Here is a 24,989-nt window from a genome sequence, read left to right on the forward strand (position 1 = left end):
TGGTACCCCATGTACAAGTGATCAAACTAGCTTCATCATCTCTCGAGATCAGGATGGCGAGTCCACGCTAGAATTGGAAATGGTTGACATTAATCTACAAAGTGAAAATGATATCCTTATTGGTGAAGACAATATTGAAACTGAACCAGAATCTATAGTTTTGGCTTATTTGCGAAATAAAGATTCTATCTTAGATCATGACGGATTGTCTACAACCAGGAAGAAATCTTCGATATTAGAAAATGTGCCTAAAATGGAAACAATACATGAAGATAAACAGTTTTCTTCATTTTCGGGCCAACTCGAAATTTATGGTTCGATAGAATCACACGTGACATTTGGAACAGAAAAGAAGACCGAGTAAACAAAAATTACAACTAAATTGTGCTTATTTAAGATACTATTTAGATAGATATTTAGATTTACTTACTGCATATGTGATAAAAGTAAAATTGTATTACAATTTTTAAATAAACATTTCAAAGGACTTCAAAATGCACTTTGTGTTTTTAGTTTTTATGGGGAATAGTTTTAACTAAAACCAATTTTTTTCATCAAACATTGCCAAAAAAATGATTTTATCAAAATTAACTATTTGTATCTATGAACAGATATTTAGCAAATTAAAAGTAGATAATAGCAATAGATACGAGTACCTATGACAATGTTATTTACATAAAAATCATTTATTTACGCAGAACTATCTGAAAGTTCGTTGGACGTATACATCCCATCCTATCCTGGCTCGCCACGATCTCTCAGCATTAGGCCTAGTAGTTCAACAGGCTCTATAATTGAGGAAGATCCAGTTGTTCTGAAAGCTATTGAGTTCTTGCATCAAGACAGAGATTTTCTTCTAGCAGCTGAAACCGGAAATCATAGACTACTAGAAATTTACATAAGGTAGGTAAATATAAATCTGTAGGTACTTAGATAATAATGCAAAATTTATGTGCGAATTTCAAATAACGCAATTAAAGAAAAAATGCACGTAGGTTCTGAAAATTTTCAAATTTTTTTTTTTTGTTGTATTAGGTTGTACTAATTTTCAATTATTCTTCTTGTATAGATTGTTTGTATAACTTTACATTGGTGTGATATTGTGTACTTTGGGTGATTTAATAAAATATTTTCTTTTGTCATAGAAAAGGCACAGATGTTCAACAAATCGATCACATTGGTCGAAATGCTCTTCACTTTGCCGTTTGTTCGAATAATCTTCGACCTGTTCAAATTCTTTTGGATGCTGGAGTAAATCCAAATATCAAAGATAATGTTGGGATGACACCACTCTCTCTTTGTTTAATGAGAAGGTTTGTTGGTTTTATTTCTACTCTACCACAATTCACACGATGTCTTCAAAAATATTGAGGATGTAAACGTAATTTTACGATTATTTATTTGTAGTTGTGTCATCATCATCATCATCATATCAGTCGATGGACGTCCACTGCAGGACATATGCATTTTTTACGGACTTCCAAACATCACAATCCTGAGCGGCCTACATCCAACGAATCCGACGACCGACGACATCAAGCGAGTCGCAGATGTCGTCGGTCCATTTGGGGGGTCGACCAACACTGCGCTTTCTAGTGCTGGGTCGCCATTTCAGCGTCTTGCGACATCCCAACAACTATCGTCTATTTCTATTCGAACCATGTGCCATTGGCACTTTCTTCGCGACTCGTTGAGCTACGTCACTGACATTGGTTCTTCTGCGGATCTCCACATTTCTGATTCGATCACGCAGAGACACTCCGAGCATAGCATGTTCCATCGTCTGCAGTAAGTTGTAATGGCATCAAAATGTTAAGACAATTAAGTTATATTATTATGTTCTATAGGCCATCATTGACTGTTGCACAACTTCTCTTTGATCATGGAGCGGTACTTGTGCCACGATCTGATCCAATGGACACAGGACTTTTCATACGTTAGTTCCTAACAACTTGTACCATATAATTATTTAAAAAAAATAACTGTTGCAGACGGACACGCGAGTGATCCTAAAGTGAAAATCATTCATTTTTTTAATAGCTATTGTAATATGTTTTTAGAATTTGTAATGATGTGTACACCAACGGAAGTAGAACAAGGTATACTTAAACTTTTAATAGAAAAAGGAGCTATTATAAATGATCCTAATGCACCTGGTGGTCGACAAGCCTTACATTTTGCAGCTATGAGTAACAATACCACTTTGATTCGTATACTGGTGGAATTGGGAGCTGATTTACATATGAGAAACCACAGGGACGAAGAGCCTATTGATGTGGCTGACACTTTTCGGTGTACAGAAGCATACGAACTTCTATGTGATTTGATTGACAATGAATCGTCTAGATCAACAAGATCTTTAACTAACGAACCTATTCAAGATATATTGTAGTTCTTACAAATTAGGTTAGATATATTTTTAATCCAGAATATGAAACAAACAATAATTAAATCCATTTCAAGTTATTCGCAACCTTTTTTATTAACTTCAATAGGTATAGCATTTTATTTACCTCTTAACGAAGTGCATTTATTATATAAAAGTCAATGTCACTTTTCGTTGTAATTTTATAACTTAAGAACGGGCTCACCTATCCAAACCAAATGTTTAGGTTTTGTTTGGACTATTTAGTACATGATTTATGTGAAGTTTGCACAAAATCGGTCGAGCGGTTTTTCATTTATCACATTTTTTGTAACAAATGAACTCAGGGATAGGGTACGGTTAGGGTAGGGGTAGGATAGGGGGTATGGTAGGGGTAAGGTATAGGTAAGGTAGGGGTAGGGTAGGGTAGGGGTAAGGTATAGGTAAGGTAGGGGTAGGGTAGGGTAGGAGTATGGTGGGGTTAGGGTAGGAGTAGGGTAGGGGTAGGGTAGGGTAGGAGTATGGTGGGGTTAGGGTAGGAGTAGGGTAGGGGTAGGGTGGAGGTCGAGTAGGGGTAGGGTAGGGGTAGGAGTAGGGTGGTCTACACCACCCTACTCCACACCACCACACTTCTTCCCTACCCTACGTTAGGGAAGAAGTGCACTTAAGGTAGAACGAAGCTTGACCGGGTCCGCTAGTAATTAATATAGTATAATAAACGTACCTAAATTCTCAGTGCTTACCCTGCACATACATGATTGAGGCCGCTGCTTTTAACAAAAGGACCACACAATGAATACATTTTGTATCATGAACGTAACCGTTACTTTTTAAAATAACTCATTAATTCATCACTTCGTCGTTAATTAGACGTCACCATAAATAATCTTAAAATTTTTAATTTTTTCAACTAGAATATTTTTAACTGTATCATTTATCAAGCATATTATTATGATACATTTTGCATATGTTTAATTATGCAGTCTCCAAAATTACTGCTAAAGTTTTTTATTTATTTTTAGATTTAGACCAAAAAGTGTGTTGTGTTTGGTGTTTTTGGTCACATTACTATTGCATCTGTATTATTAACAGCTGTGACGTATCTTCAACTAAATTCTTAATCTGTGGTTCTTCAGTTTCAAAGATGGCGGCCTTGTCGCAGTTGCTATTCTTTGCTAAACAATAAAGAGAAAATTGATTTAACAAACTATTTTTGTCACTTAGGTATTTGTTTAAAAAGGAATATTAATAATATATTCATATTAGGCTAGTTATTATGATAATGTGATATTAAGTGAACCCATGGCTTCCAATGTGCAAGATTCGCCTGTCGTTCAGCAGACGTTCGTTGAAGAGATTGATTACAATGAAATTCAGGAATTACAGGTATTTCAATGTTTACAATAGAGTATGACATTTATTAAGCTTTGTACTAATCACAAATCTATGAAACAGGTAGTAGGCAAGGGCGCGTTTGGCGTTGTGTGGAAAGGCCTATGGCGGAACAAATTTGTAGCTGTAAAACATATAAACTCCGAGGCAGAGAGGCGTGAGTTTGCTATCGAAGTCCGCCAGCTATCCCGAGTGTGCCATGACAATATCGTGAGGCTGTATGGAGCGTGCACCCAGGGAGCGCAAGTCTGCCTTGTCATGGAATACGCTGAAGGCGGTTCGCTATACAATGTGTTACACATTCGTCCGAAGCCAAAATACACAGCCGCTCACGCCATGAGCTGGGCCAGACAGTGTGCAGAGGTAAGTCTTTAACATTCAACTTAGAAACGATAATAATCTAACTTTCCCTTATCTGCATAAAGGAAATGTGTCCAGTTCAACAGTTTCAAATTCATGTATTACAACAGTCGAATTGTTTATGATCTCAGTTAATAAAAACATTTCATACTTACTGATTGTGTTAGTGGTTCGTAGCTTGAGATAAGCATGTAAATGATAATTGGAATTTTGCCCAAAAAACCCAGTTCTGTTGATTGGTTGTTTTTATATTTCTTTTTACTCTAATAGTTGTAAAACTATATTATTATGAGCCTGCTGAACTCAGTCCTTTCAGAGACCACACAATGTCCGCCTTTTTCGTTCAGACAGTCACTACTTCCTCATTTCATTGGACCAAAACCGAAAATATCCCTTCATTACATTGGAAAAAAAAAGATGGGACTGGAACTACTCAGCTGCCATTACCATATCATGTGAACCAAAACCGAAAATATCCCTTTATTACATTGGAAAAAAAAAGATGGGACTGGAACTACTCAGCTGCCATTGGTTGACATTTTGTCTATAGCTTGGCAACTTTGTTTGTAACACTTCTGATGGCCTGCCATATTATATAGCTCAACTATTAAGTTCAGTCTTAAATCTGAGTAGTCAAGCCACCTTCTGTTTGACTTATTGTATCCACCCATACAAGAAATTACTCAATTTTTTTAAAAATATTTTTATGATTTCAATAGTTAGTTGTGATAGCCCAGTAGATATGACCTCTGTTTCTGATTCTGGAGAGTATAGGTTCAAATCTGGGCTGGGCATGCACTTTTCAGATATGTGCATGATGAATTATGTATCACGTGTCTCAAACGGTGAAAAAATAACATGAGAAAACCTGCACACCTCTGAATTTTCTTAATTCTATGTGTGTGAAGTCTGCCAGTCCGCATTACACCAGCGTGGTGGACTATTGGCCTAACTCCTCTCATACTGAGAAGAGACTCGTGCTCTGCAGTGAGCCGTATATATGGATTGATAATAATATAAAAATAGTTACAGTATTAGAAATAAACTAAAATGAATTGTTAGTGTACTCACTCTTTTATTTAACAGGGCCTGTATAATATTTGTTGAATTTTAAAATTATTTCAGGGTGTTGCATATCTCCATTCAATGAAACCAAAGCCATTAATACACAGGGACTTGAAACCACCAAATCTGTTGCTAGTTTCCGGCGGCCAGAAGCTCAAAATATGTGACTTTGGTACTGCAGCTGATAAAGCAACATACATGACTAACAACAAAGGCAGTGCTGCTTGGATGGCGCCTGAGGTATTGATATTTTAACAAATATTTTGATATTCCTATCTGATTTTTTTTAACTAACTAAAAATGGCTATGTGGTTAGTCTATATGCCATAGGAGTAAGTGCGAGAGGATTACCAGCAAAATTTCTCTATAACTTGTTTAAAGACGTTGGCCTCTCTAGAACTGCAGCATGTTCTTTAATAGAACAAGTATCCAAAGCTGTAATAGGATCTTACCAAATTTGGAGTTAATTGATTGTCAAGGAATTCCTTAACCAGTGGCGTAGTGTGCCTTGAAGGGGCTCTGTGCCAAAATGAAGGAAATTAATAAATTTTCTCAAAAACGTAAAACAAAAATGCTTGCTTAAAATAAATATGATGATGACTTTCTATCATAATATATAGAATGTTTCCCACTTTTAGGTGCTCACTTGCTGCTTAATCCAGGATTAAATTTTACTAATTTTTGCTTTCACATGTACGGGGCTCCTGTAGTCTGGGGGCCCCTTTTCATTAATATGGCTGATACGGTGGTAGCTACGCCCCTGTCATTAACCCATGTAGGGTTAAGACATTGTTAATAAGGACTCTGCTCGGTGGTATTCTCTCTGTCATGCGATGGATCTGGCACCTGCATGGTGAATCCATGGATTGCTAAGATATTAATCTTTCTGTTTTCCAAGGTTCACTTTGTAGATACTGCTTCTGTAAAGAGAATCAGGATAAAATAAAGTCTTAGTGCCATTCCAGGCTATCAATCTGCATGTATTGCATGTATTTTTAATTGTCAAATATAGTAATAAAAATTCCTCCAGGAACCATATATTTTACAAAAACTTACAAAAGTAGTCTGAGATTGATTGACTTATTATCTATCCAAAATATAATCTATCTATCAGAATGCCAAATTTTAACCAAAACGGTTCAGTAATGTAATTTATATTAGCAAGTAATGTCATAGTGTCAACAGTAGGTATATAATTACCATTGAAAACAGGGGGCAACTGGGCAAAATCTGCAAGGGATCGAGAATTGTGGAAATGCTTGGAGGAGGCCTTTGTCCTAGGGGACAACTCTGAATAAAGGCTTTTTCGTTTATATTTAAAAAAAAACATACATACAGCCGAACATAGAACCTCCTTTTTGGAAGTCTGTTAAAAACTTAGTGGTACCTAGGAGATTATTTAGATTTCGTTACATTGCATTTCATATGTGCAACTTCTAGCTATAGCCTACAGCTTTGCTAATATGTAGAACATTATTTATTTTAACCTCTACAGAACATTTTTTTTATATATAAATTTCTCTTTACAGGTTTTTGAAGGTTCATCATACACTGAAAAGTGTGATGTGTTCTCATGGGGGATAATTCTATGGGAGGTCCTTTCGAGAAGAAAACCTTTTGAAGAAGGGGGCTCAGCATTTAGGATAATGTGGGCAGTGCATACAGGTAACGTTAGTACTCCATTTCTCTATTAAATAATAAAATTCTTCTCTATGACTAAAAACAAACATTAGTCTCCACTTTTATTTAAATGTGGTGAATGAAAGAACTAAGAGATAAATATCTTAGCAAATGGATAGATTCACTGTGTAGATGCCAGGTCCATCGCTTGGTAGAGAGAAAAACTCCAAGCAAAGTCCAGAATTTGTGATCTGGATGTAGGCTTTGGAATTCATTGTATTTATATTATATTTATGCTGTATTTATATCTCGTTTTCGTCAGCAAGGTGCTCAATGTCATATGATACCAACTCTTGTATTGTAACCACGGACATGTGTATGTAAGGACTGATTACTCAGCCTACAAACAGTATTGCATCTTAAGTTCTTCTAACCCGATGTCCTGCTCAGCGGCGACGCCCTTACAAGGAGTTCCCGTCTTTCCTTCTTGCCTTCAGTCTCAACTGTGGTAGAACTGCGCTCTCCAAAATCCCTCGGTGATGTTTTTGCAGTCCCATATCTTATCAGTCTTCAGCAAATAACGTCCGATATCCGGTTGATTTTCATCCTCCTCCTAGCATGTTAGGTTGCTTCCATCTTAGACTGCATCATCACTTACTACCACGTGAGATTGTAGTCAAGGGCTAACTTGTAAAGAATAAAAATAAAAAAAACCCCCGATTGCGTGAATTGTTAGGTACCCTGAAATTTCAAAGTAAAAAAGGAACTGAAAGTATAGAGGTTATAATAGAAGGTATAGTATCTTATATTCGAAGGACTAGTTACTTTTAACTCAAATTACGACTTCATTGATTTTGTATCATTCATTTTAGTTCTTCACTAACAATCTTGCCTACTTTGTACGCGTTTTCATATCGATAGATATCTTAAAAAATGTAGGATAACTTTAAATCGATATAGATACTAAATAGTCATTTCAAATGAAAAATGGTCGAAGAAACCTAATAGTGATTTTCAAATAACTATTCAACGATACTCCACTTGACATGGTTCGTCGACTTTGTTTTTTTTTTTACAAATTGTAGTCTGGTTGCCGCTTTATTTAATTGTGATTACTGGTGTAAGTAGAGACTTGAGTCTAGTGACACTCTCTAATATGAATATTTGTAATATCGATCGATTAACGTAAGAATCAACAAAATCTGCCCACGCGTTTGGTGTCTAGACCGTCAAAAATGTACAAAGATACATAGACTAATAAACACTTAACCCTCCTTTGCGTCGCGAAGTCGGTCAAAAAATAACTGACGCCAGGCAGAGTTGTGTGTGATGCGCCTTAGATGGCTAAACCTATGTGCAACCGTTACGCGTTAAGTTTTGTGGGAATCAGTTTTTCTGCAAATTAATTATGAGTCATTGCTATGAGTCAAGTCAACTTTTTGTATAATTAAATGCAAAGATCCTCAATTATATCATTGATAGTGTAGATTTTGCTGTGAATAGTCGTGTGGCAAGGTTATTTGTGTATGATTTTTTTGTATGAAATTAGTGTGTGTGTGAGGTATTTTGTAGTAAAAAAGTGAAGTTTTCTTTTGGATATGGTATCGCTAGTTGTCTAGTTTGTAGGAAAATTGCTTGTTCCTAAAACTCTGACGTTTGGATCTTTTTTTATGTAATTTATTTGATATTTTATTTATGAGACTTACAGATCATTTTCTGAATAATTTTCTAGTTTATATTAGAAATAAGAATTTTTTTTTTTTATGTTAGATAATATCCACCTTTCATGTATAGGAGAGGGAGCCTTAAAACTTAGACGCGCCTCTTATTAGCTGACACCGCGCGATTTCACCCGCGTGGTAGTCCCCGTCCCCGAAGGAATATGGGGATAATATATAGCCTATAGCCTTCCTCGATAAATGGGCTATCTAACACTGAAAGAATTATTCAAATTGGACCAGTAGTTCCTGAGATTAGTGCGTTCAAGCAAAAAACAAACCAAACTCTTCAGCTTTATAATATTTATTTATTTATTTATTTGGTCCACCACAAACACAAGGCTCTGCACAATCAAATGAAGGTAGACACGGCATGCACATTTCCGTAATATTAAAATAAATTGACGATTACATTAAATCAGTTTACATAAGAAAAAAAAATATAATTATTAGTACAGATATCTGATTGTGTTACTGTTATTACATTGTTAGAGTTTGATATATTTTGTTATATTTTCAGGTCAGCGGCCAAACTTAATAGAAGGCTGCCCAGAACCGATAGAGCAGTTGATGACTCAGTGTTGGCACAAGGTACCGGCGGAGAGACCTAGTATGGCTGAGGTGAGTGTCAAATTAATTAAACTTATTTTATTCAAATATTGACTTTTGCCCATGTGTAAAAGTGTTACTTAGGATGGAAAGGTATGTCCTTGGGTGCAATATTTTTCTGAATAGGCTACCGCCAAGCCATTTAGCATTCCGGTACGATGTGGTGTAGATATCGAAAGGGGTGTGGATTATCATTTTCCTCCTAACAAGTTAGCCCGCTTCTATCTTAGATTGCATCATCACTTACCATCAGATGAGACTGTAGTCAAGGGCTAACTTGTTAAGAATAAAAAAAACCAAAAAAAATGCACCAATTAATGACGATTTGTTGAGTGCATACTTAAAGCATAGCAAAATATTATTAGTAAATTTTGTAAAAATAATTCCTTCATGCGGCAATAGTAGGAATCATTTATCAAATTGCCCTCAGGTATATGGGACAAAAATGTTCAGATATCGATAAAAAATAATTTTCATTCTTAAAAAAAGTTAGGTAACCTGGGAGAGATCACTATAAGTGATAAGGTCGCCTCTTGCATTGTATTTTATCCTTAGTTCTAAGATTTTGTATGTTTATAGATGTTTGTTGCAATAAAGTTATTTAAGTAAGTAAATAAATGAAAATTTTACATTTAAAAAAAAACTTGCGTATATAATGATTGTTTTTTGTGTTTCTTTTTTTGTTTATATTAACCTGTTACGTAATAAAAATAATAATAAAAAATGAACGTAAATTTCGTTATATACGACAATTTGATAGCTGATCCCCACTAAACATCCCTTAGAAGTATCCCAATAAATTTCCAGTAACCCTGTATAAATGTTTATACACGAAACAAATAAAACACCTTTGTTCAGGTAGTGGATATAATGAGGGCGCTCTGCGAGTACTTCCCCGGCGCTGACACCCCCATAAACTACGACGACCTCGAGGACGAGGACGAGGAGAGCGTGGACGACGACTACCTGCTCTACAGCACTCGCGACAGCTTCGACACAGAGAACATCTCGCAGACACACAACCCCATACACTTCACAGACACAGACACAACCAACCCCGTACACTACCGACACACGGGGAAACCGCATTCACCAAACATCTCCCCAAGGCCGCGAAGCTTCGTCGAGTCCCAAGTCAGCCGTCTCCAGAACTTGATAGCCAATGAAAACCAACCGAGAAATGACGCTCAGGACCTTCAAAGGCCATCAGTGAAAATACCCCAACAGTTCAGGAATACGCATTTAGAACCCGGCAGTTCAGGACCTCCTGTCCCTTCGGATAGGGTACATGGAGCTAGCGAAGGGAGCACGCCCCTAGAATCTTTGAGAGTTTTTAGGAGTCCTGTAGTGTTCAGTGAGAGTTCGTCCCCCAGAGGGATATCGCCAATAGTGAATTACAACATCGGCAATATGAATCCCCGGCATATAGACATTGATCAGTATTGGAATAGAGAAGACAAGTCACCAGCTAGTAGGACGCCGTCAGCATTGAGTACCAATTCGACGAGGAAAGAGGACTACAATCAGAACTACTGTGATAGAGTCAGCGCGGTCAACAGTCCTATGACGTTGCAGTACAATGGGAATACATCTCAAAGGCTGCCAGTGGATCCTAGATATCAAACTCCTTTACAAATTGAAGTTGATCCTGTAAGTATATCTTTTAAGAGCATACAAATTTATTTTTCCTACCATAAGGATGTAATTATATTTTTCCTACCAAAAAGATGTACTACATTTCGGGCTGATATTCTGTGTTTGCTTAAACCCCGTGGTGAGAATGTTTTAGAATAATTTAGTAGCAAATATGGTATTAACCAACACCATTTGAGGGTCTAGGTCAATTTAAATTCAAATTGCGACTTCATTGGTTATGTATTTTCATTCCTTTTAATTCTTCACTAACAATCTTGCCTACTTTGTTAAATAGATAAATTTCTCCTGTCTGATTTCAACAATACAAGTGTATTTTCTGCAGTCCCACCTATATTTACTACTGAAATTCGCATAAAAAGTGGAAAATTAGTGTTAACAAACACTCCTTTACTATTATTTTGATATAGTGTAGTAGTACATCGCATAAGTAGCAAAAAGCAATGCATACGGCAATGGCGATTCTGCAATTTCCATGTGGGGTGGCGTCGATCACGCGTAGCGGCGTCGTTCACGCGGGGTGGCGTCGTTCACGCGGGGTGGCGTCGTACATGCGGGGTGGCCTTGTTCACGCGGGGTGGCGTCGTTCACGCGGGGTGGCGTCACCACTGGAAAGTGCAGTGTTGGTAGATTCCCTACTTGATGGACCGAAGACGTCAAGCGGGTTGCAGGGAGCCGCTAGTCGTTGGTGACTCAAGATTGTTAGAACTCGATGAAAGAGATCTATGTCCAACAGTAACGTCCATTGGCTTATAATGATAATCCTATCCTACTAATATTATAAACGCGAAAGTATGTATGGATCTTTGGATGTTTGTTACTCTTTAACGCCGCTACTACTGAAGCGATTTGGCTAAAATTTGGAATGGAAATGGATTTTACTCTGGATTAACACATCCCGAAAAAATCCATGGTTTCCCGAGATTTGCGAAAACTGATGATTTTAATGATATGAATGTTTGTTACTCTTTCTCTCTACTCCGGCTACTAAACCGAATTAGCTGAAATTTGGTATTGAGATATATTATAGCATGGATTAACACATAGGCTACTTTTTATCCCGGAAAAATCCATGGTTGCCGAGGGATTTGTGAAAAACTAAATTCCACGCGGACGAAGTCGCGGGCGTCCGCTAGTAGCAATGATTTATGAGAATACGTAATTTTCAGAACACGTGGGAGCTGAAGGACTTCCGCGACTCGCTCAATAACTATGACGGATATATAGAACTCAAAAACCACGGCGGCTTCGATAAGTTCATACCAGTGGGTGAGTATATTCTGTTTTTTATTGTGAAAATTTGTTTTTTAATATTTTTGTTGCAGTTAAATAAGTAAAATGTATAACCATATGACATATTGTTTTTTCAGAGCTTTAGTTGTATTAAAAAAAAACTGCCAGTCATTAATAAAGTCACACATATTATAAAGCATGATTACAGCCAAGTAAAGTAAATAAATATTGTCTCACTATACTGAAACGCATAAATATAATATTATATGCCATCTATGATCTGTTATCGTATTTTCATTTTACGACCATCTAACATAATTTTCACTTTAATCTCCAAATCCAAGTACTTATTATTGTAAAACAAATTATTATTTTTAACCATTTCATAATGAAAGGTATAAAGTTGCATAGGTCCTGCAAAAATATCTTAAGCAAATGAAAGAAAGAAAGAATGAAAGAATGAAAGAATGAAAGATTTATTTTGGCAAAACACAAAAAAGGAAATCATGACACATAAATACAAATAGAAAAATATTAAATATTACTACCAAATTTTTGTGAGTGCCCCAGCTATCTGAACTAGTTAGAAACTGTATCTCAGAAAGCTGGAACTTCCCTACTATATATACAATCCAATCCTATAAATATTATCATAAAATTATGCCCTTGTACGTTAGTATTTGTGTGTGTGTGTGTAATTATGTGTGTGTGTTTGTGTGTGTGTGTGTATGTGTGTTTGCGGGTGTGTGTATGTGATTTATGATTTTACATTTACATAACTATACACTACAATGATGATGCTAGCAGTCAGCCTCTTGATATATCTATAGTCCTATATATTATGTAGACGGTTTGATAAAGCGATTCAGATTATCTTAGAATTTGGAGTAATTCTTCTGTTTGCTCATAAGAGCGGGTCTGCAACCATTTTGTTAAACAAATTTTACACTGTTTGATGGTAAGAGGATAGATGTTAATGATTCTGTTTAACTTGTTATAAATTCTGGAACTAGAAATATAGAAATGCCTCCGAGCAACTTGTGTTCTGTGTTTGGTAGCGTGACATACTATGTCAGATCTTCTTTTGTTTAGATTATTATGAAAAGCTAGTGTTGAGTGTTTTCGTAAAACAGTCTGAAGAATATAAAGTTGACGAACTGTAAGCACATTACAATCCTTGTATAACTCTTGAGTAGAATATCTGTAGGGCTTGTGAGTCATGACTTTTAAGATGGCCCTTTGGGATCTCTCGATACGCAACATAGATGTCTTAGAGCTACCCCCCCAAACAGTGATACAGTAACCAAGTATGGATTGCGCAAGAGCATAGTAAACGGTTAAAAGTGTAGATTTGTCAGCAGATGTTCTCAGCTTACGGAAAATATGGATCAGTTTTCTAGCTTTTGCAGTAATGTTACAAATGTGTAAGTTCCAAGATAAAGTACTATCAATCTGTACACCTAGGTATTTTATGTCATGAACATATTCGACAGCTGGGCAGGAACAAGAACTGGGATTTTCAATTGGATTCTTACAGCTATGAATTTTGATATTTAAATTTTGAGATTGAGGTAGTGTACGAGAAGAAGTATGGAACGCTAGAAATTTAGTTTTCCCAGTATTTAAACTTAAGACATTTGTCGACAGCCAATTAGACACCTGTCGTAGGGTCTTTTCTGTGTTCGTCAAGGCATCCTCCCAGGTATCACCCGTTAACAATAGGACTGTGTCGTCAGCATATGACACAATTTTACCTTTCGAAATGGGTAAAAGACATAGATTGTTCATGTAGATAAGAAACAGGGTAGGGCCTAGGATGCTGCCCTGTGGTACACCAAAGGTCAGGTTAATTTCATCACTGAGGTGGTTACTTATCTTAACTTGTTGAGTGCGGTTAGTCAAGTAATCGGTAAAAATTTGTAATGCAATGCCCCTGATACCGAGAGAGTCCAATTTATCCACAAGAATAGGGATCGAGACCGTGTCAAATGCTTTGGATAAGTCTAAAAATACCCCTATGCATTTTAGTTTGTTATCTATAGCTTTTGTGATAGTTTCAGTTAGTTGAAGGACGGCGTCTTCTGTAGACGTTCCTTTCCTGAAGCCAAATTGATTGGGAGCCAAGAGGTTTTTGGATTCCAAATACATTACTAATCTTCTATTTAGAGCACTTTCCATAATTTTAGATAAAGCTATATCTATAGTCCTATATATTATGTAGACGGTTTGATAAAGCGATTCAGATTATCTTAGAATTTGGAGTAATTCTTCTGTTTGCTGGTAGTATTGATATAGGTCTATAATTATTGACACAGTCTCTATCTCCGCCCTTGTGGATCGGAATTATTAAAGCTTTTTTGAAAACCTTAGGGAAGGTACCAGAGGAGAAAGTAAAGCAAATATGAGTCATTAGAGGAGCTATTATTGATACATTTGCTTTGATTACTCTAACAGGCATACCATCCCAACCAACCGAAACATTATTCTTAAGACTGTTTATAATATTTTCTATTTCCTTTTCATCAACAGGAATTAGTCCAAAGGAATTTAAAGGTCCAGCTTGTGAAGGCCGGTGATATTTAGTATAATTTGTTTTTTGGTAAATATATGAGGCAAGGTGGCTACCAACTCCTGCAAAATGCTCGTTAACAAGGTTTAGTGATTTATTGGGGTCTTGATCCAAAGTAAGTAGTTCCGTTGCAGTAGGAGTTTTCAAACTGATGTTGGCGACCTTTTTTATGACTTCCCAAGTAGCTTTCATGTTATTCTTCGCTTTATCAAATTCCATTTTTTCATAGTTAATCTTTACTTTTTTTAATATATTATTGCAAAAATTCCTATATCGATTATATGTTATTTTAAGTATTGCATTATGTGGTGCAGATTTGAGTTTTTTATGTAGGCGGTCACGATTTCTAATGCATCGTAAAAGTCCCGGGGTGATCCAGGGTTTTAGTATTATTCTTTTACGTGAAACTTTAATTGACTTTGTATTAGCCTTAATGATTGTGATCAAAGAATTCACTAGTAGTAGTGTAGCAGTATTTGCATTCGTAGCAGCAAGGACCTCAGAAAAATCAGTCGCTGCTATGTCTTTATCAACGGCTGCGTAGTCTGTGTTAGTGCTAAAGTTTAATAGAGATTGTTTTTGAGTAGTCATATCGGTTGAAAATATTACAGGAGAGTGATCAGTAACCGATGGATTTAAAACCAATGTTACAGATTTGTGCACACTTTTTACAAATACATGGTCAATGCAGTTTTTATCATGTGTAGGAAAGAAATGAGTAGATAAAAGACCATGTGAATATAAGAAATTTAGATAGTCTTGTGAGCGACTGTCTAAATTTTCTGGCGAAATATTTAAATTGATATCGCCCAGTATTACAGTGGATTTATATTGATTCAGCGAGTTTAAAATGGTGTCTAGGCTGTCACAGAATCTATCAATTTGTTTAAAAGACGGAGACCGATATATTGCTATTAAGCACAGTTTATTATTTTCCAAAGAACAAATAATGGAGCTAGCGTCGAGAAGATCAGGATATAGAATGGTGTGCTGCAACTCTTTTTTAATGTATAATATTACACCGTCATTTCGATTTATGATGTTTTTAGAGCAGTAAGATATGTAGCCAGATATTATAGGGATTTGATCAATATATTGGAGCCAACACTCCGTTAGTGCTATAATATCTAAGTCGATATTAAGGCGCTTTAACAAAACCATAAATCCGTCAAAATTGCAATTAATACTGCGAATATTCATATGAAGCATATTAATATTATTTTTGCGTTTAAAAATGAGATCCTGACTTTTTTCGGTTTCGCACTGATAGGAATTTGTATTGCCTAATAATTGGAGATCATTGTTAATCTTAAGCCAACTATCCATCGTCAGAGTTAATGAAATAATATTGGAGTCTTTTGGTTGGACAGCTTTGGAAGCATGAAATTGTCATGGTTGGCAAAATGGAGTCAAGGCAATAAAATATATAGATTTTCAAAATTATAATGTGTATTGTACCGTGAGGCAAGGTATTCTGTATCCGGATTTTTTTTGTTATAATATTATGGTGTAGAAAGATTAGGACCCTTAAAGGTGTATATGTAAATGAGAGTAGATATGTAGGATATGAATGAGTAACAATTAGTGGTGTGAGTTGATGTGTACATGAGGTATGTGTGTTAATTATAATAGTCTTATAATTAAATACAATAAAGTTTAAGAAGTTTACAAAAACAGAGTAATTTTGTAAAAAAATCTTAATGTTTTATCTTAAGTGTAAACAAGGATACTAGTCGTTCTACAATTCATGAAGAAAAATAACAATAAAAACAATTTGATGAAAAACATAAACAATAAAACCTGTTGTAACCAGGTAAGGCGTGTAGGATAAAATACGAGTAAGTATTTATATTTACAGTTAGATGTGGTATAATATAATTATAAACCGCACATATTTTCAACGTGCCATCCGTTAACTGACAGTCTACCTCTAGTATACAAGTATGGGAGTTGTCTATTTAAGATTAAAATAAAAAATAAAAAAAAATATATATATATATATATATTTTTATGATAGGATAAACAGTACCGTTTTTTTTTTTTTTTTGTATCTTTAATCATTGTTCAAGTAATCTTACATTGAATTGCATATTGTATGCTGCTTAGCTAAATACCTATTTAGTTAAATGAATAATAATGCTTGTTTTAACTTATCCAACATAAATACACAATAAAAGTAATACAAAAACAAAACCTCTAAAATCTTAAATATATAGATAGGTACTAAATAAGTCAGAGGCATGTGATAACAAATAATATTTTTGTCAGTATTAAGACCATTTATACCTAGTGATTATTTCAATATTATAATGTTTCAATGTAACTTTACAATTTAACATTGTAGCGTCAAGAATTCCTGAATGCTCGGGTTTCGTAGTAAGGGATTTTTTTTCATTTATGCTCGGTTTTTAGCAGAAAATATGCAGTGGAAAGCTAGCCTTGCATACGTCATCGATGCTCTCTTTTCGCCCCATGCCCATCGCAACGGAAGAGATTTTTGGTATCTGACCGCTACAATATGTCTCTCTCATCTCGATATACGAGTATGTCTTTGACGCATGATAAGCCTAACATGCGACCAAGTGAAAAGAAATAAACGAACTCTCGCCCAATGACGTCATAATTGTCCCATTCAAATCTCTTGTATCAACGCAATAAAAGAGATAAATATTGTCTTTGCAAACGCGGGCTGTCAATATCAAAGTCAATCAATGAATGATATGTCATTGTCAAATATAGTTAATATTAGTATCATAATTTGATTAGATGTGTCAAGTTAGTGTCAAATCCATATTAAAACTGTCACCCGTCTCAGATAATGCAATGAATTGTGTGTCAAACGGATATTATTTTTTTTAATTATTGTCCACCTGTAAGAAGTAACAAGTAATTTAACTGATTAGGCAAATATAGACTTTGAAGCCGTGATAGCCCAGTGGATATGACCTCTGCCTCCGATTCCGGAGGGTGTTAATTCGAATCCGGTCCGGGGCATGCACTTTTCAGTTGTGTGCATTTTAAGAAATTAAATATCACGTGTCTCAATCGGTGAAGGAAAACATCGTGAGGAAACCTGCATACCAGAGAATTATCTTAATTCTCTGCGTGTGTGAAGTCTGCCAATCCGCATTGGGCCAGCGTGGTGGACTATTGGCCTTACCCCTCTCATTCTGAGGGGAGACTCGAGCTCAATAGTGAGCCGAATATGGGTTGATGACGATAACGACGACGAGACTTTGACACCTAGACCTCACGAGTTGTCCAAGATTATGGCCAATTTACAGCTCTGTATTATTTAATATAATTTAAACCTGAGTTGATATGGAGATTGGTTTTCTCCTTTGTCTATTTCTCTTCACGAGATAATAATCGTTGGTTGCATGTTAACACCACTGAGCTAAGTATTGGACAACAAAGTGACAAGCGCTTGGCAATCAAAACGCTCCAACTGCATAACAAATAAAAACACAATTAGTATAAATAGTTGCGCGTGAGTCACGCGCGTGTCCTGGCACAGGACTACGTTGCGATGTCGTTGCTCACGCGTATGATGCATCGGTTTAACTTTAGACCGCGTCTTTGTAACGGTATGATATACGCTAGTGAATTTGTTTACATCGTATTTTGTGTTGCTTTATTGACATATATCCATACTAATATAAATGGCAGGCAAAACGAAGCGACGAATTGACGTGATTTTTTGAAGTGGAGATAGTTGAAAGGATGGAGAGTGACGTAGGCTACTTTTTGTTGTCTCTTTCTAATCTCCCACTTCCGTAAAATGGGGTGTGGAAGTTTGTATGGAGCATTCCGCAATTTTCAAATGAATTAAGCTAAAAATTGGTATGCAGACTATTTGTGACTATTTTAGGGTACGGGTAGGGAGGGATAGGGTAGGGAAAGGGAAGAAGTGCACTTAGGTCAATGCGAAGCTTGACTGGGTCCGCTAGCACTATATAATGTAGGCGATTTTGTATGTCTTATAATATACGAGCAACACCCTACAATTACATCCGTGTAGTTTCTGTTTCCTTGGCATTACGGGAACAAAATATAGCCTGTGACAATCACAAATGACGTGGTTTCAAGTTTTTTCTGTATTAATTATCTATACTAATATAATAAAGCTGAAGAGTTTGTTTGTTTGTTTGTTTGATTGAACGCGCTAATCTCAGGAACTACTGGTCCGATTTGAAAATTTTTTTCAGTGTTAGATAGACAATTTATCGAGGAAGGCTATAGGCTATATATTATCCCCGTATTCCTGGGAACGGGAACCACGCGGGTGAAACCGCGTGGCGTCAGCTAGTTAATTAATAAAAACAAAAGGTACTTGACTACTATCTGGTTTGAATCTATGGTGGTCCCAAGGCACAAAGTATATCGCCAGTCACCAGACATTTTTTATTTATTTATTCTTTACAAGTTAGCCCTTGACTACAATCTCACCTGATGGTAAGGTAATTGATGATGCAATCTAAGATAGGAACGGGCTAGAAACTTTCGTTTTTTACACGACATCGTACCGAAACGCTAAATCGGTTGGTAGGGTGGTAACTTAACGCCTTTTAAACTTTTTGCTTCATTATGCAACATTATTAGCTTCATGGCAACGCACCGCTTACAAGGCGAGACCATTAAACTTTGATCTTTAATAGTGTTTTTAGAAGGGTTGTCACAAAGTTAAGTAACTGGTAAAAGATTTAAAATTGTGCCAAAAAATTAAAAATTCGCTGGTTGAGCGTCTACCCTTGGAACATGTTACCTCCCAAAACCACCCCAAGCTTTTACAGAAAGAGGATAGTATGGGTTGATATTATGATCATAGCTTCTCGTTCTATATCCAAAGCTTTTAATTATTCAATTGTTTTAAATTGGTTGAACAATATGCTTAAAGATTCCATTAATTTCCGCTAATCCAACAAAAACTAGTTGAAAAGTCCATAATTTTGATTATATTTTAAGCGATGTAAAACATAGCGACCATTCAAATATAGAAAAGCGTGCATTAAAATAAGATTTACTAATTAGATAGTATCTCCACTTTTGGCACGAATTAGTATGTGACATAATTTGAACAGCTTTGGCATTACGCGCGTTCATCATTGCATGTTGCATTGCATTTCCTTTTGTTTGGCCAGGTGCTTATTTACATAACGATTCTGTATGCTATGTAGATCTATGTAGTATTTACGAAATTTTATGAATTTTGATATATATTTTTTAAACCTATAAATACAAAACGAATAGGGATTAGATAACAAATAACAAGTTTATTGAAATTGTTATCTATTACTGTTAGAGAATTTCCACTAAATTGTATTAGTCTCTAGTTTAGTCTAGTTTAGTCTAGCTAGTTATTTATTTATATGCAATTGTTAAAAGTTTAGGTGGATCTAAAAGAAGGTGCAATTCTTTTAAAATTGAGCACAAATCTAAAAATGACTTATTTTAACAATAAATCTAATTTCTATTTAAATTTTTATTCTCCGCACAAAACTAGACCCTTCAAAAAACATCCCTCTACTTTATGTAGTACCTACCTAATTTACTCATTTAATACCTGTACAATTAGGTTATGTCAATGCCAGTTTAATGATGTCCATTAAACTTAATGCTTCGTTTTATTCCATGCATTATTAAGATACTAGCGGACGCCCGCAACTTCGTCAGCGTGGAATTTAGTTTTTCACAAATCGGTTAAAGTAGTCGAGGCGTGAAAGAGTAACAAACATTCATATAATTAAAATCATCAGTTTTCGCAAATCTCGGGAAATCATGGATTTTTTCGGGATAAAAAGTAATAATTCAGAGTAAAATCCATTTCCATTCCAAATTTTAGCCAAATCGCTTCAGTAGTAGCGGCGTTAAAGAGTAACAAACATCCAAACATCCATACAAACTTTCGCGTTTATAATATTAGTAGGGTATAAAACGGTAGTTCCCAGAAGCACTTCAGGAGTGATTGCCTGCAATTTGATAACGAATAACAGTGCAAAATATCAAACGTTAGTCATCCGTGTTTTGTCCTATTTAACTTGATACTCTGCTGCTTCCTTGATCAATCTGTGCCAAAATGCTCAATTTAATTTGTTCATCACAAGGGAACGGGATGTACATTTCAAAATCTATTTGGCATTTAGTTCCCTCTAAATTAATGTTAGTAGAGATTCTGTTAATACTTTATTTATTTATTATTATAGAAAAAACACATTTCAATTAAGCCTAACCATAGTGCAACACAAACCACAGTTGGTTTTACTGTGCACTGGTTTTTATTACATAATACAATATTTAATAACAAAATTCTGCTGATGGCCTTTATTATTTGGAAACTAGCTGTGGTTCGCCGTTAGAAAAATGCTTACATCATTATGAACATCTAATAATAATCATAGCATTTTATGATTAATATTAGATGTTTTATAAATTACTAGCGGACGCCCGCGGCTTCGTTCGCGTGAAATTTAGTTTTTCACAAATCCCTCGAGAACTTTTCCGGGATGAAAAGTAGCTTATGTGTTTGTTAATCCAGAGTTAAATCTATTTCCATTTCAAATTTCAGCCAAATCGGTTCAGTAGTTGCGGCGTTAAAGAGTAACAAACATCCATACAAACTTTCGCATTTATAATATTAAGTAGCATAGTCATATAAATTAATCCCTAAATTATAGTTTTATTAAAACAAACTCTGTCTTTTTCAAAAACTCTGTAAATTATGTTGTAATTTCTCCATTTCGAGAGGAGTTTATGTATAAAAAGATAAACTAAGATTGCTGAATGCATAATTTACATAGTTATTATAGAATTATGAACACTATGAATATTATACAAAATAGAGAGACGAATATCTTAGCAATTCACAGTGCGGGTGCCGGGTCCATCGCGTGGTAGAGAGTAAAACTCCGAGCAAAGACCAGGACTTGTGTGCTGGATGTAGGGTTAAGGAATTCCTTATAACATGAATCAGTTAAATATGTAAAACTATACAAACTAATAGCACGTTCGTTATATTTTCTGAACATTATCATTATTGTAATATTTCTTTTCGTTCGTCTCAAGTCCACAAATATTCAGATTGTTAGCTTTTTAAAATCAAAATCATTTATTTATGACACAAAAAGCGTTTTGCAATCGTGTAAAGTTTTCCAATCCCGTTTATTTGATTATTATTGGTGGGCGAAGGAACTGTTTAATTTTTTTCACGGCATTTGCCCGTCACTTTCAATTTCAGCTCTTCCATTTATCACCTTGGTATATTATTGTTTAGACCTTGCGTACGTAAAATTAGCAAATATGCGCACGTAACGTGCATTCATACGTATCAACACGTAATTATTACGAGTTTAAATAGAGTTTCAATTCAAAATTGTTCCATGTAATAATAGATTTGTTTTTAAACAAGTTTCTTGACATAGACATAGCGAGATTACATATTACAGAAATCAGCATAGGAAATATATACCCTCATCTGTTATTTATTAGGCATGAGATAAAATGATATATATAATATAGATAATGGTATACCATGTAGATTTATTTTTAAACATGTTTCTTGACATAGACTTAGCGAGGTTATATGTTACAGAAATCAACATAAGAAATATATACCCTCATTTTACCTTTATTAGGGATAAGAAAAAAAATTATAGAAAATATTCACATTAACACAAAAGTAAGCTATTATTGAAATGGATAATTACTGCTGTAGTTAAGGGTGCGTGAAAATATAATTTAAAACCGGGTTTTAATGCAAAAGAGGAAGCAAACATAGATATTGATGCATTATTTGAACTTTTCTAAATAATGATGAATTTGTATTTCAAAGCTTTTTGTTGGTAGATACCAAACATATGTCTTTTTTGCGCTATTAATTTATATTCTATACTAATATGATAAAAAAAAGTGTGTCAGCTCCGACGCACGAATGGAGTTTACTCTTTTCAATAGCAACGCCTGAAAAGTGAACCAACAGCGTGCACGTGCGTGCGGACGCGCTAGGCATGTGCACGCTATGGCGGCTACGTACGGTGAAAGGTGTGCAGAATAGGTTGCGCACAAAAAACGTACCGAGGGGTATAAATGAAAAATCGATTGTTAAGGAGTAAACTCCAATAAGTTATGAAATGACATGCGTTACGTTTTTTGTGCGCAACCTATTCTGCGCACCTTTCACCGTGCGCTGTGCCGCCAACAACTTGCACATCGCACCCATGTGCACGCTGTAGGCGGGTGCGCACGCCGCGGCCTGCTGCACCTCGGTTGCGCACCTTTCACTTATAAGGCGCGAGTATTGAGACGTGCTTCGAGCTAACTTTTTGTTTTTTTTTTAACATACACACTTTTTTTTGTTGGTAAACAGTGCACATCGAGTAGGGCTTTAGTAATACTTATGTTAAAGAAGACTAAATGTATAGAATTGTAAAATAACTAATAGACTTTATAATATACTTCACATTATATATTTTACTCTTACAATGATATAATCATTAAACAAACAAGCCCAATAACATATAGTATATAGGTATAGTCGCCTATACAGCATACCCTATGTACGTCTCAATACACTCACAGCTAAATTAGAAAGTTGCGCACTAAAGGTGCGCACCAAAAACGTGACACTTTTTCGTTAGTTCAGTTGGTTTTACCCCTCGGATTTTTCTCATACCGGGCGCCTTATATATAAAAAATCGATTCTTAAGGAGTAAACTCCAAAAAGTAAAGTCTGTGGTGTTGTACGGGGAAATCGCTGGATCTTCTAAACTGCTTATGAAAACTCCTTTACCAATAGCCATGTTGAAAGCCACGTTATTTGTGAGTGTCATAGGCTATATTTTATCCCCATAATCTCATAGAAACGGGAACCAAATGAGGATGAAACCGCGGGGCGTCGGCTAGTTCATAATATGTGCGCATAAACTACTCGCGACCTATTTCATCTGCCCACGCGATTTTTCGTATAGAAAAAATGAATGAACGAAAATTCATTCCCACAAAGATTCGGCCGAATGGAAGAGCTATTCTTAGCTAGGCTATTCATGCAGTATGACCATAATAGACCGAACGTGGCGTTTCATTTTGGGTGCATTTATAATTTCATCGTTTATATAGAACGGTGTTCTGTCCAGATGCGGCTGCGGGACGGTCCCGTATGAGTCACGGTTCTCGGAAGAGGCCGCGACTATTTTAGACTGTGTCCGCTTACCTTCTAGGAACCGGGTGCCATGGGACCAACGACCGATCGCAACACTGAAGTATTGTTAGATCTCGAACGAGGTTCCTTGTAGCAGTTCCTTGTTGTATTCTCGCTACGCCATTTCTGTTCGCCTCCAGGAAACTTTAAACTTCCTCATAAACTTGCCGTTCCGAGATCTAGTGCGTTTCTGCGAACGCAGGCCTTTTTTTCCTAAAATTTTTTTCGTATGATTCAAAGAAAATGTTCGCTGATGCTTCGTGGTTTTAGCTTATTCTGGTCATAAATAGTAGATACATAGAAAAATAATTTCACGGGTAGGTAATAGTGTAATCACTGTACATAATATAATATTTAAGTGATCATAAGACGTAAAAGACTTCAACATAATTAATTCTTTCCTTCTTTATTGGTGTTTTTTTAATAGCTTTTGTGCGGCTTTTTGGTATTTTATAGTAAGTAATTAAATTTACCGAAGAAAGAATAACCATTTCCTACATAAGTGCGTCCACATCACTTATGTAGGAAATGGTCACACACAAGTCTATGTACCAATAAAAATAATTGAACAACTAAATTAAAGAAATTAAAGTGTGCTTCAATTTGACGTGTTGATAACTCTCTCGATAGGAAGTTTACGGTGATTTTTTAATATTTATAGGTAGAATAGAAGTAGATGCGAGAGGATTACCAGCAAAATCTCTATAACTTGCTTAAAGACCTTGGCCTCTCTAGAAGTGCAGCTAGTTCTATATTAGAACGAGTATCCAAAGCTGCTCTAATGGGATCTTATCAAATTTGGCTAGGCAGGGAGAACAACACGAGCAGAGAACGGGCAGTGTTGATCGATCGTCAAGGAATTCCTTAACCCTACATCCTGTAGTCACAAGTTCAGGACTCTGCACGGAGTTTTTCTCTCTACCACGCGATGGACCCGACACCCGCACGGTGAATCCATGGAATCTATACTAATATAATACAGCTGAAGAGTTTGTTTGTTTGTTTGATTGAATGCGCTAATCTCTGGAACTACTGGTCCGATTTGAAAAATTCTTTCAGTGTTAGATAGCCCATTTATCGAGGAAGGAACCTGTCCTACGGGAACGGGAACCACGCGGGGGAAATCGTGCGGCGTCAGCTAGTGCTATGATATTCGTCTCTCTCAAGCGGTGCGCGGCGTCAGGCATGCCGGCGCGTGCCCTGCTGAGTCAG

At 35.9% G+C, this 24,989-nt stretch overlaps 2 protein-coding genes across 2 annotated transcripts in view; both read left to right on the plus strand.

Moving 5' to 3' along the window:
• The first annotated feature begins 79 nt into the window (after positions 1 to 79).
• Positions 80 to 2,656, plus strand: LOC112045267 (putative ankyrin repeat protein RF_0381). The gene is made up of 5 exons (XM_024081381.2): positions 80 to 314; positions 699 to 903; positions 1,146 to 1,313; positions 1,848 to 1,936; positions 2,061 to 2,656. Exons 1-5 carry the CDS (start codon positions 80 to 82, stop codon positions 2,390 to 2,392), a joined length of 1,029 nt encoding a protein of 342 aa, XP_023937149.2. The 3' UTR covers positions 2,393 to 2,656.
• Positions 2,657 to 3,502: 846 nt separating this feature from the next.
• Positions 3,503 to 24,989, plus strand: part of LOC112045234 (mitogen-activated protein kinase kinase kinase 7) — a 50,910-nt gene continuing 29,423 nt past the window's right edge. The window contains exons 1-7 of the mRNA XM_024081339.2: positions 3,503 to 3,751; positions 3,821 to 4,120; positions 5,243 to 5,422; positions 6,712 to 6,847; positions 9,041 to 9,141; positions 9,988 to 10,779; positions 11,952 to 12,051. Of these exons, the coding sequence (XP_023937107.2) occupies positions 3,668 to 3,751; positions 3,821 to 4,120; positions 5,243 to 5,422; positions 6,712 to 6,847; positions 9,041 to 9,141; positions 9,988 to 10,779; positions 11,952 to 12,051 (1,693 nt within the window). The 5' untranslated portion in view covers positions 3,503 to 3,667. The remainder of the gene's footprint in view (positions 3,752 to 3,820; positions 4,121 to 5,242; positions 5,423 to 6,711; positions 6,848 to 9,040; positions 9,142 to 9,987; positions 10,780 to 11,951; positions 12,052 to 24,989) is intronic.

This window comes from Bicyclus anynana, chromosome 19 (genome assembly GCF_947172395.1).
Source record: "Bicyclus anynana chromosome 19, ilBicAnyn1.1, whole genome shotgun sequence".
In the NCBI taxonomy this organism is placed as follows: Eukaryota; Metazoa; Arthropoda; class Insecta; order Lepidoptera; family Nymphalidae; genus Bicyclus; species Bicyclus anynana.